At 41.8% G+C, this 13,475-nt stretch overlaps 1 protein-coding gene across 1 annotated transcript; it reads left to right on the top strand.

The window, feature by feature from the left end:
* The first annotated feature begins 205 nt into the window (after positions 1-205).
* LOC117526566 (calcium uniporter regulatory subunit MCUb, mitochondrial-like) lies at positions 206-12,707 on the top strand. The gene is given in 9 exon segments (XM_034188629.1): positions 206-349; positions 3,149-3,218; positions 3,322-3,417; positions 3,420-3,488; positions 8,500-8,604; positions 8,715-8,875; positions 8,960-9,163; positions 9,295-9,411; positions 12,507-12,707. Coding segments are annotated over 9 exon segments (1,044 nt in total). The 3' UTR covers positions 12,585-12,707.
* Positions 12,708-13,475: the final 768 nt, after the last annotated feature.

Genomic DNA, 13,475 nt, shown 5'->3' with positions numbered 1-13,475 from the left:
GATCCTTTGGAGTGCAGGGGGCGCTCCTCAGCTCCTGAGGACCTTCTTTGACTCTGTAGTTGCATTGGCCATTTTTTACGGAGTGGTCTGCTGGAGCAGCAGTATCACAAGTGCTGAGAGGAGCCCTGACAAAGTGATTAGGAAGACCAGCTCTGTCCTGGGAAGTTCCCTGGACTCAGTGCAGGAGGTGGGAGAAAGGAGGATGATGGCTAAGCTGTCATCCCTGCTAGAGAACACCTCCCACCCCATGAGTGACATCCTGACTGCACTGGAAAGCTCCTTCTGCGACAGGCTGCTCCACACAAAGTGCGTGAAGGAGCGATACTGCAGGTCCTTCCTTCTTGCTGCTGTCAGACTCCACAACCAGCACTGTTCCCAGTAGACCCTCAAATCACTAATATTTGAACAATTAAATAACAATTTTTCAGCCATTTGCAATAATACTACACATTCTGTGCAATAATACTTGTACACTTGTGTACAACATCACTTGAACACTCGTGCAATATTATGAAACATTCTTTCTGCTTGTATATAGTATAGTCTATTCTACTGCATATATTGTTATTCTGCACAGAACTTGACCTACATATTTTTTGTATTTATTTTTCTTTTACCTTATTTTTGCATACTTGCACTGTTGTTCTGTGACTGTCCCTGTGCTGCTGTAACATCATAAGTTTCTACGCCGTGGGACTATTAAAGGATTTATCTGATCTTATACTCTGGAAAATATGGTGCCTGAGAAGAGACGCTGCCCTCACTCTGCACAGTAGTCACAGTACCTGTATATCGCCACTCTCCCGGGTATCCTGAAAATTTGCAGGATCCACCAGCAAGTTGCTGGACCTTGCAAATTTTCAGGATACCCGGGAGAGTAACCTGGTCAACAGAGTTGAATCCTTTGCCAAAATAAACATAGGCTGCAAGAAAGCACTGCAGATATTCTTGTTATCTTTTATTAAGCAAAGCATTTATTGAGTACTTGCCAAGCTAGGATGTAGTCAATTATTGACTTTAATGGTGAGAAGGCAGAGTGCTCTCTCTGGGACATCCTGAGAGTTTGCAGGATCCCCATGATGTTGCTGGACATCGTTGCCTCCGCACTGACAGTATCTGTGTATAGGCTAGCTGAGACAGGTTTTTCTCAGGGATGTGTTCTGGGTCCTGCACTGTTCAATGCTTGCATGGACTGGGTGTTGGGAAGGGTTGTAGGACCAGCGCCTGCTCCCAGACTTGACTTGAGGAGGGAGAGTTAGAAAATATGCAGGTGTGATCTCCAGGAGCAAGGTTGGTGGCCCCTGACTTCGAAATTAGAAAACATTGTAACTAATAATTTCACAGGCAAAACGATGATTTGACATAATGTAACACAAGGCTTTTCTGGCTTCACATGCAAAGTTATTACGCTGGCTGTATTTAAGGATGCATTATAAGAGGTGATGTTGGGTTTGTGAACATCTGGCTTGCTGACTTTATACAGTTATTTGACACCTTCGGGTTAGGTGAGTTAAAGTTGCAAACATAAGTTTATATTCAGATTGCAAAAAAGCTTTCAAACTGTTTTTCCTGACTGCACATGTTCTGTTTCATCAAATGTTTTAAGTCAGTTGAAATGACCACTTTATTTCTGTAACACAGCTTAAAAATAATAGTTTGGAGATTTATTTAATTTTATTTAAGACTTATTTCCATTTTTATTCACTATGACATTTTCATTGACTCGAGGGTTTACGTCAACCAAGATGAATGCCTCTTTAAGCAGCACATAACGGGGTTCTCACCAGGATTTTTTCCACAGCATAGGGGGAACTTAGGGGCATAGCCGCGCGATGAGCACTATTTTATCAATTTTTAAATTTATAACCCCATATATAGAGGGAGGTGATGGTCTAGTGCAGGGGTAGGCAACCTGTTCCAGAAAGAGCCATGAGGGTGCAGGTTTTCTTTGCAGCCACTGACTCCACCAGGTGATTTTACTGATTAATATCACTTTGAGCAGATGGCATCAGTTAATCAGTGAAATCACCTGGTGGAGTCAGTGGCTGCAAAGAAAACCTGCACCCTCATGGCTCTTTCTGGAACAGGTTGCCTACCCCTGGTCTAGTGGTTAAGGTGTTGGGCTTGAGACCAGAAGATCCTGGGTTCAAATCCCCGCCTGACTGGAAAATCACTAAGGGCCCTTGGGCAAGGTCTTTAATCCCCTATTGCTCCCGGTGTGTATGGCAGCACCCTGACATCGGGGTGAATGTGAGGCATAATTGTAAAGCGCTTTGAGCGTCTGATGCAGATGGAAAAGCGCTATATAAATGCAGTCCATATATCCAACTCCTGACTTTTCTAAAGAAAACTGGCTGTAAAAGTGATGATTCATATTTACATATCATTATATTTAATTTGTCCAATTTCTTATGGGCTCTGAAAAATGATGGACTGTTTGTGGCTGTAATTCCTAAATGGTTAATGCAATATTTTTGCTAAACTCCTTGAATTACAGTTGACGGTCGACAATAAAAGCACAGCGTGATTGTTTCATTTCCACTCCAGTGTGGTGGGGTGCAGGACCCAGTATTCCCTAAAGTCCTCTGCTGTCGAAATACTTATGGACTTGACTGTAAATAACATTGACTTAATTTCCTTTTTGTTTTCCTGCATCATCATGTTGGTGCGGCATTATTCATTGTGACGTTTGTTGAGTAATGTGTGCAGACACAAATTATTGCAGCCTACGAATATCACAAAACACTTAGATTTTTTTCCCATATCAATCGGGCATGGCTGCATTTTATTCAAAGATGCTTTTACTTTTAATATGCATTTGGGTGTGAACACTTTGTTTTATGCAAACGGTGGAACTGCATCATCTGAAACACGGCGGTTTGCTCAGCAGCAATAACACTATTAGGTTTTCAGATTCCACACTCATACGTTCATATTTTGTAATAGTACACAAGTAAATCCTGCCTTTTATTCATTTATTTATTTATTTTTGCATATTCTCGTCTTGTCAGCAGCCCTAATGAGTGTTTCTTCTTTACATCCTTCTTTTTGTCACTCCCCATTACTGTGTGTTTGCCTGCGAATGTGAGATTACTAAGGGAAGCTAAAGTTCAAATGTCAAAGTGATTAATTTGATTCTCCCTTTAAGGTTCCGCAGAAGCACCCTCTTCTGAGAAACTGTCCGGCTCTTTACTACAGTACCCTCTCCCCCTCCAGTGGTAATAGTCCATTACTACAGCTGCATTTGTTGTTTGTTTGTTTTGTTTTTTCATTTACATTCCAACTTTTATCATGGCAATCAAAGTGGTGGTTGTGTTGCAGATGTGTCCTTGCATTACAAATATGGCCGTTTGGTTCTGGAAGTCCCGTTGCCTTCCAGGACCGAGAAGTGTCTGTTCTTCCTGAGACCCATGTTGATGATTGTGGAGACCTGATCGCTGATCTGCAGAGAGAGGATCCTGGAGTCACTGCGGTTGTGCTCACTAAGGGTAAGATGCATACAGCACCACACAACTACTCTAACTCTTTTTATCGCCACCGACAAAGTTGGAGGAGGTTTTGTTTTCATCCCTGTTTGTTTGTTTGTTTGTGAACAGCCTGGAGCCCACACTTTTCATATGTCATTATGAAATTTTTATTGAAGATTCATATCCTGATAGGCAGAACTGATTCAATTTTCCAAAGTCATAGGTCAAAGGGCAAAGTCAGGAAAAATCTTGGACAATTGGAAAAATCCCTATCTTTAAGATGAACAAATTTTTCAAAAATGCATAACTGAAAAAATATCAAATTTCTTTCATATTTGAGAGCATTATGTAGGATGGTATCCTTTATCGACTGACAAAGTTTGATCCGGATCTGATCCAAATTACAGATTTTGTGGCCATTAAATTTAACACTGAAAACCCCATTTAATGTATAGTTTACATTATATCTTAATCAAACATGCCTCAATCACTCTCATAAGTGAAAGTGAGGTGCAAACTGGCACTCTCAATGAGTAGACTAAGTTTGATCTGCATCTGATCCGTATTGTGGATTTAACTGATATTTGATTTTAACATTGAAAGCCCTTTTAAAACTATATTCTGTGTTATATTTTGGCTTATAAAAAGCCACTTCTAACAGGAGGTTGACCTAGAAATTTTTTTTCCAATGTAAAATTTGTGGAATTGGAAACTAGTCTTGGCGGAGGTTTGCGCTCTACAAGTGCAAGTTTCTGGTTTCCTTTTTTTTTTTTAAGACAAAAATGCAATGCTTTTACAAAGGGGTATTGCTCACATTCTCCTACATTGAAAAGCATTCTTCTGATACAGGAGTGATTCTGTACGGCCTAAAATAAAATTTAGCTTTATTATAGCACTGATGGTCAGCTTTTTTTGTTGTTGAGGAATACAGTAATTATGAGCTTGCCTGTCTATGTGTCCATATAAGGTTCCTCTGACAGTGACAATGCACAGTTTCAGTCTATGCAGACACGTTGCTCAGGCATTTTCTGCAAGCTCTCTCCATTTCAATTTGGTATAGTCAAGCTGACTATACCAGTGTCTCCGGCCAAACGGTCCACCCTGCCTTCACTGCGCATGCATCATTAGCCATGTTCATGAATTATCACCTCATTTCTGCTTCAAACTGCACTCCAGTCATCATCTGTCTCAGCGACAGATATCTGAAGCTTTTGTACAGCAATCATTTCCACATAAATTTAGCATTATTTCATCGTAAAAGACGGAGGAAGCAATCAGAGCGCATCTGTCATTTCAATGCATCACAGATTATCGCCTTGTTTCTGCTTGAAACGGACTGGTTTCTGCTTAAAACTGACTTTAGAATGATTTAAGAGGTTTTACCTTGTCATCTGATGGTTAATAATCCCATTAGTCCATTTGATCACTTGTGTGAAGAGACTCTGTCTTAGACAGCACCAGAGCTCTCGTGTAGTGGAGGCAGGGCTCATTTTTAGGGGCGGCTCCGTTCGGTCTGCGACACCGGTCTTGATTACGTTTCCAAATATCTGAAATGAAAACCAGTGATATTATTAATATCTTGTTTCATTGTTAAAATGCACCCTGAGTGATACAGATTTTGGGGGGCTGATACTGATGTTGATATTGGAGAGTAAAGAAAAAAAAAATTTATGATACTGATATATTTGCAGATTTATACATAGAAAATGGCAGTGGGTTCCTAAGATTTCATTATTAAACCCTGATAATGTTTAAACATGAATTTTATTAGAAAAACTATAAATATATCCAATGTTTACTCAAAACATTTGCATAAATTAGACTTCTCGTCTAGTTTAGCCCTGTCTAGCTGGCAGCATAATGACCATTTCTCTCGTCACTGTTAAACACTCACTCTGATTGGAAAATAGCGGTTGGTAGCTTTACAAATTTCTCTTGTAGCTAATGTTACCAAAGGCTGATGTGGTTCCCAGCCATGCTTGACAGCACTATAAACAAGTCACCAGGAGATGATATAGCTCATCGGTCCCCACAAATCAGTTATACAAAGTGTCAAGGGATCACCCATGTACACCCTTATGCTTAATATGAATGAAATTGTTCAAGTGCTTCTTGAGATGTCACGCTAAGAAATGAAAACTGATGGACGGATTGACACGCTATATTCCCTTATATTTCATACTGGGGAGATAACAGTCCCACTAGAGCACCCTCTGCTGGACAAACACACTAATTCTGACAGCCAAAGTATTTTTATGCATTGTTTATTTGGTAAAATAAAACTTGCTGCTGACCAAGTGTCGCTCCCTCTGCACCATTTTTCACAGCTTCCCAACTCAGTCCCCAATCTGCTACTTGCCTGAACTGAGAAATTGTCACATACGAGGTCTATTAGAAAAGTATCCGACCTTATTATTTTTTTCAAAAACCATATGGATTTGAATCACGTGTGATTACATCAGACATGCTTGAACCCCTCGTGGGCATGCGAGAGTTTTTTCACGCCTGTCGGTTACGTCATTCGCCTGTGGGCAGTCTTTGAGTGAGGAGTGGCCCACCCTCTCGTCGTTTTTTTCATTGTTTAGGAATGGCTCAGAGACTGCTGCTTTGTTTGATAAAATCTTTTTCAAAAACTGTAAGGCACAACTGAGTGGACACCATTCGATAAATTCTGTTAAAAATTTAACGGCTGATAAGAGATTTTGGCCTGGTAGTGTCGCCGTAAGGACGGCCAATGGCGCCTGACGGCGATCTGCGCTTCGAGGTGGCAGCGTCTCGCCATTTCAAGTTTAAAACTTCCACATTCAGGCTCTGTTGACCCAGGAAGTCGTCAGAGAACAGAGAACTTTCAGAGAAGTCGGCATGAGGAGTTTATTTCGGACATTCCATGTTAACGGACATTTTGTAATGAAGAATGTGCGGGCAGAGTCGCATGTCGGGCCGGACCCGACCGCGGGGGGGTCGCGACAGGAAAAACACCTCCGTTGGAAACCTTAACGGGCAAGTTGGAACATGCCCAAGCTGTTAAACAATTTCTCAGTACTCACTTGTTGAAAGCCATCAAAAGCCGCCTGAATTTTACAAATGGTTTTCAACACGGAGGTGTTTTTCCTGTCGCAGCGCACACAGATTCGCCGAGTCGTCACGGAAACGACTCGGCGAATTTGCGCGCACGTCTTTTATTAAAAAATGTCCTTAAACAGTGGAATGTCCGCATAAACTCCTCATGCCGAGTTCTTCTGAAACTTGTCTGTTCTCTGACGACGTCCTGGGTGAACAGAGCCTTAAATTAGGATGTTTTCAGCTCGAAACAGCCAGACGGACGCCACCTCAGACCGCGCCGCGCCGATCCGCTTTGTGAGCTGTCCTTAAAGCGAAAGAAACTCCACAACCTCTCATCAGCGTTAAACTTTCACCAAAAACCAGCTTAATTTCTCGAATAGTGTCCACTCGGATATTCCTCACAGGTCCAGAAAAAATTTTGATAAAGCAACGCGCGCCGTTTCGAGCAGCGTGTGAAACAAAGGAATTCAGCCGAGAGGGCGGGACCACATCTCACTCAAGGCCTGCCCACAGGGAAATGACGTCACCGACACGCGTGAAAAAACTCACGCATGCGCACGAGGGTTCAAGCATGATTGGTGTAATCGCACATCATTCAAATCCATATAGTTTTTTAAAAAATAAAAAGGTAGGATAGGTTTTTCTAATAGACCTCGTATAAGCAATAAAATCTGACTTGTTACCAGCAGTGTTTTCAATCACTTTCCTAGAAAACACAGTTATCTAAGGCACCCTTTTGGATGCCATCCCTCTCTGTACAGCTGTTTTTACTGCATCTACGTACGAAAATCCATTCTTCACTTTCACCAACCTGTTTCCACACTTTACTTCCTTCATAAAACAGGTTCAGTGTTTCAGCTGCATTCCTTCACCACACTCTCCATAATCACCACCACATTTTCCACTTCTCCAAATTTAGGTGAGGAAGTGGTTAGTAGTTCAAGTGTGATTGTGAAGCTGATTGCAGTGAGCTACCAGCCCCCTCTTCTGGCTAAAACAAGCAGAACATCTGCCAAGACCCTGCAATTTTTTTTTTTTTTAATTTACCAGGGTTATGTATTATTCCAGGGACAGCTCCAACTGGGAACAACCCACCAAAAACGGAGCCTATCCCTGGACCTGTTCACATTCAACCCATTTGCCGCCTCTGATGCAATTTGTCTGTTGGAGAAAAGCACAACAGATGAGTTTCTAAAATAGTATCACGTTGTTTGTGAAGCCATTTTCATGATATGATTAAAGGACACAATGCGTAAACACGTCTTATACAGGTTCTGCAGTCCACTGGTGCTGGTGTTATCATGGGTACCAGGGTGCGGGCCAACCCCATCTCATGCCAGGTTTGTGATACTGTCATGAAAATGGAACACATTTCGTGACAGTATCATGAAATTTGGGATAATGTGGGGAGTTAGGGTTAAAAACAGTGACCTAACCTTGACAGTCATGAAAATGTGACGCATTTCATAACAGTATCATGAAAAAAACAAACCATGTGAACAGGCTGTGCAGGGGTCACAAGCTCTGCAGGTTTTCCAACTCTCCTTGCTCCACCCACTGCTAATTAAATCATTAGCTCAGCCAATCAACTGGTAGGAAACACCAGACTTGATAAATCAGCTGTGTTTGTGGCAAGTAGACTTTAAAAACATGAAGGGCAGTTGAGCTCCTGGAGCAGGCTTGGTGACCCCTGGCGTAGTGTGAAGCAGATGGACGGGGACACCAGTCAACGCACGTTACTTCCCCACAGCCAAGACCGGTGCCCATTATTTATTCATAGCTGGTGTTGTCTGAGACGATGCATCTGTCTGTCTAAGAACACAAACAGGCAGAATAAGCAGAAAGTGAACCTCCCCGTTGGTAGCCAAGTACCTTAACCACTCATCTACCTGCTCAACTTCTAGTGATGAGGAAAAAATTATTCATGGTGCTCTGGAGTTGAGAGTTGATGTTTGTCCTCTTCTGACAGATGGTGAGCGTGTTGCCAACACCACACTGATGGATGCTCTGCTTGACAAGGACTTCCAGATCATCATCAATGACGTGGCGTATAATGTTCACTCACTTGACAGGGGTACAGAGCACCTGAAGTCTTTTTCTGAGTCCCTGCTGATAAACGGGACTGATCTCTGCATGCGTCTCAGTGGCTCTGATTCTCCTCAGCTGTGTTCTCCTCCATTGCAGTGTGCACATCTAGTGAGCATGCCGTGGACATGGAGGGCATGAAGCATGTGGTGCATCTGCTCCACACTGCGCTCCACCTGCCTGAACACCAGCTGCTGAAGGAGCGGCAGCTGCTGGAGAAACTCGACAACCTGAAACAACAGCTGTCTCCCCTGGAGAAGGTATAAGCTTCGCCTCTGCACGCTCACGGCATCCCGTCATGCCTGCTTCCATAACCCGTTCTTCCTTGTATTAATTGCTGACAGATGAAGGCTCAGCTGTCCAGAACAGCAGAGTTCCACACTTCCAGGGTTCTGTGGACTGGCTTGGCCCTGTTGTCGGTGCAGGGTGGCGCTCTGGCCTGGCTCACATGGTGGGTCTATTCCTGGGACGTCATGGAGCCCGTCACTTACTTCATCACCTACAGCACCAGCATGGGAGCCTTTGCTTATTATGTCCTCACCAAACAGGCCAGTCCCACTAAACATGTCCTCAATTTAGTTTTTAACTAACTCAAGCTAGAAATGGAGATGAGTTGTATAAATGTGTGTGCACAGACTTGTTCTTGTATTAATGCCATTACACTTTGTATTTCTTGCAGGATTATGTCTATCCAGATGCCAAAGACAGACAGTTCCTGCATTACTTTTACAAAGGAGCCAGCAAGAAGAATTTCAATATAAACAGATACAATGAACTGAAGGAAGAACTGGCACAGGTTTATTGTATTTTTATGTCCATTTATTTTCCTTTTACCATATTAAATTATCGTGGGGTCTTGGTCACAAGTACACAAAACAGCAAGAGGTCAACAAGCAGCGTGAGGCATTGTCTGATATCTTGCTTCTTAACTGCTATAACAAAAGAGCAGAGATGGATTGTTAAACTGTCTTTACCAGCTGATCTACTCCTGCATTTAAGGGAGTGACCAAAAGAAGAACCACCTCTCTAATAAGCTACTTTCAGCAATCTAATGTAGGCACCTCTCTTTTAAAAATGTGGATTTTTTTTGGCGAAGCAACCAAATGAAGACCAAGAACGTGCTGGAGGAAATGCCTTAGGATCCCGCATGAGAGAATCTCAGATAATGAAATCTCAACGGTGCATCCGGAAAGTATTCACAGCACTTAACTCTTTCCACCTTATGTTACAGCCCATAATGACAACATGAAAAAGGTTTTTTGCAAATCAAAGGTACATAAGTATTCACACTCTTTACTCAATACTTTGTTGATGCACCTTTGGCAGCAATTACAGCCTCAAGTCTTCTTGAGTATGATGCCACAATCTTGGTGCACCTATCTTTGGGCAGTTTTGCTCATTCCTCTTTGCAGCACCTCTCAAGCTCCATCAGCTTGAATGGGGAGTGTCAGCGCACAGCCATTTTCAGATCTCTCCAGAGATGTTCAGTCAGATTCAGGTCTGGGCTCTGGCTGGACCACTCAAGGACATTCATAGAGTTGTCCTGAAGCCACTCCTTTGATATCTTGGGTGTGTGCTTAGGGTCATTGTCCTGCTGAAAGATGAACTATCGCCCCAGTCTGGTCAAGAGCGCTCTGGAGCAGGTTTTCATCCAGGATGTTTTTGTACATTGCTGCATTCATCTTTCTCTCAATCCTGACTCGTCCGAAAAACATCCCCACACCATGCTTCACTGTAGGGATGGTGCCTTGTTTCCTCCAAACATGATGACTGGCTTTCACACCAAAGAGTTCAATCTTTGTCTCATCAGATCAGACAATTTTGTTTCTCATGGTCTGAGTGTCCTTCAGGTGCCTTTTGGCAAACTCCAGGTGAGCTGCCATGTGCCTTTTACTAAGGAGGGGCTTCCATCTGGCCACTCTACCATACAGGCCTGATTGGTGGATTGCTGCAGAGATGGTTGTCCTTCTGGAGGGTTTTCCTCTCTTCACAGAGTAATGCTGGAGCTCTGACACAGTGACCATTGGGTTCTTGGTCACCTCCCTGACTAAGGCCATTCTCTCCTGAGCGGCCAGCTTTAGGAAGAGTGCTGGTGGATATGAACTTCTTCCATTTATGGATGATGGCCACTGTGCTCCTTGGGACCTTCACAGCAGCAGAAATGTTGCTGTACCCTTCCCCAGATTTGTGCCTAGAGAGAATCCTTTCTCAGAGGTCTACAGACAATTCCTTTGACACACTTTGTAGACAGGTGTATGTGCCTTTCCAACTCATGTCCAGTCAACTCAGTTTACCCCAGGTGAACTCCAGTTAAGCTGTATAAACATCTCAAGATTAATCTGTGGAAACAGGACACAACTGAGCTAAATTGCAATCTTCATGGCAAAAGCTGTGAGCACATATATACGTCATTTCTTAATTTTGTTTTTTATTTTCAGTAAATTTACAAAAATCCCAAGACGTTTTTCATATTGTCATTATGGGGTATTGTGTGTAGAATTGAGGGGAAAGGAATAAGGCTGTAACACAAAATATCGAAAAAGTGAAGCACTGAATGCTTTCCAGATGCACTGTACATTAACAACTCTGCCTCAAGGAAGCAGTGTTCATTTTGACTGCATATTTTGGCTATTTTTAGTCAGTCTGGAGTAAATTGTTATTTAGTTTTAGTCTATTAAATAGCAGATATACCATTATATTTAATGGACTAAAACTAAATGATGTTTTAGTCAAGACTGACAAGTATGCCATCAAAACTGACACTGGGTGGAAAATGGCAGTACAGATCCTGTTTTAAAATGGTGAACTTCTGCAATTACAAACAAATTATTCACGAAATAAACATGCAAGCAAACATGCTGGTACACACGTCCACCAAAAAACATGTAGTACAGTTGAAAAATAAAAGCACAGTTCCAGTGTACATTTTAAACAGAGAACTCAAACATTTTGACTCCTGTGTTCAGACGACAGACTATAGGTCGTGAAACATTTTTGTGTTGGCCATGGTATACTGAGGCTGGAGTGTAAGTGTTTAGTCACCATAAAGTCAGTATCATTGTACTTTCTGGTAACATACATATAATAGCCGATTAGAAAACTGTTGATTCACTTTTCCTGGAGATCACTGTGGCTGCCAGTTTAGATGTATAAAAATGGTAACTTAAAATGTAATCTCCCCCCCCCCCCAATTTCTCTGCTTGTAGATGATCTACATACATACATTCAAGGCCAAGAAATACAATTGTGACATTTATAAAGACATATATGAAGAGTCACATGTACAAATCAAAGATGGCCACCCTTAAATGTGATTTTGCACCATTGGAGTCCTTGGCCATGAAAATGGGCGTAGTCTCACAGGAATCAAAATAGTAGATCATCTAGCAGCAGAGATATTGGAATTTTAAAAAATCCCAATTTAAACACCCATTTATACAAAACCAAGATGGTGCCTTCCGCCAGGGGTGGTGTCCAAGTGGTTAGTGCACGCAGTTTCTGGTTTAAACCCCACTGCTGCCACATTTCTCCACTCAGTTTCTTGTTTAAACCCCACTGCTGCCACATTTCTCCATGTAATGTGGAGTTACGTCAGGAAGGGCATTCAACGTAAAAATTGTGTCAAATCAACACGCAGGTCATCTTTCACCCGAGTGAAACAAGGGAGCAGCCCAATGGACTTGCAAGATGGTACCTTCCGAGAACATGGAATCATCAATTTTTCTGATTGGCTATACATGCACTTTCAAAAATGTGCAAGTTTATGAATCTGCACAGAGTTCCAGGGAATCTGACTATTATGGTACAGAAACCTGCTTGGCCCGTGGACTAAATACTCCTGTACTTGCCCTGTTAGTAACAAGTGTTCTCGTTGTTCTGTGTGATTTTCAGGTGGAAGAGGACCTGAGACGCCTCAGAGATCCAACGCAGCTTCAGCTACCACTGGAACAGATCCAGCTAAAGCCATGACAAGATGCCACTCAAATGCTAAACCAGAGCAAACCACTTTGATAACAGCACATTTTTAACAAAAAAACTTGTCAGCTAGTTCTACTTTTAAGAAAAGCATGAATACTAAGATGACTAAAATAACAATATTTCCTGTACATTTGTTGAATGTTTGTTGGATACCAAAGTGTTAAATGTTGATTATTGTAAATAATCACATGTACTGTTAACTGAAACAAGTAAACTTAGAAACCTGTGTAGTTTATTATGAAGTTTTTCCCCCCACTTTGGGACAAACATTTTGACAGTGTTGCAGTTGGCAAAAATGTAATGTCCTGTACATTGATAATCCTGAGTTGTTGAATAGAAGACTGAAATTTTATAAAATCAGTGCACATGTGAATTTTTTTTTTTTTATTAATCATATGCAATTTTGTACCACAGCAAAAACTGGAGCTCCTAAAACATTTGAGCTGTTAGCCCAATATGATCACACAAAACAAGCTGCAATGTTTGCTGGTAGCTTTGCTTTTCCTGAGCTACGGCTAATTTGACACAGGTACAAGAGTTTCAGTCCACAGCACATCTCCGTAAGGTAGACATTGTCCCTGAGCTACTCTGACATTAGATTTTGTTGCCAGTTTGGGTGCAAATGTGCATCATTTCATTGTGTGCCTTGAGCTGTTATGATACAAAGAACAGCACTAAAGTTAATTCCCTTTTTGACAGAGTGAGTGTGATGTCTGTGTGGGTATGAAGGACTGAAAGATCACTCATTTGTCATTTCTAATGGTATTAAACTACAATATATATACTCAACAAAAATATAAACGCAACACTTTTGGTTTTGCTCCCATTTTGTATGAGATGAACTCAAGATCTAAACTTTTTCCAACATGCACAATATCACCA

This window comes from Thalassophryne amazonica, chromosome 15 (assembly GCF_902500255.1).
Source record: "Thalassophryne amazonica chromosome 15, fThaAma1.1, whole genome shotgun sequence".
NCBI lineage: Eukaryota > Metazoa > Chordata > Actinopteri > Batrachoidiformes > Batrachoididae > Thalassophryne > Thalassophryne amazonica.
This window is presented reverse-complemented; position numbering and strand designations above follow the sequence as displayed.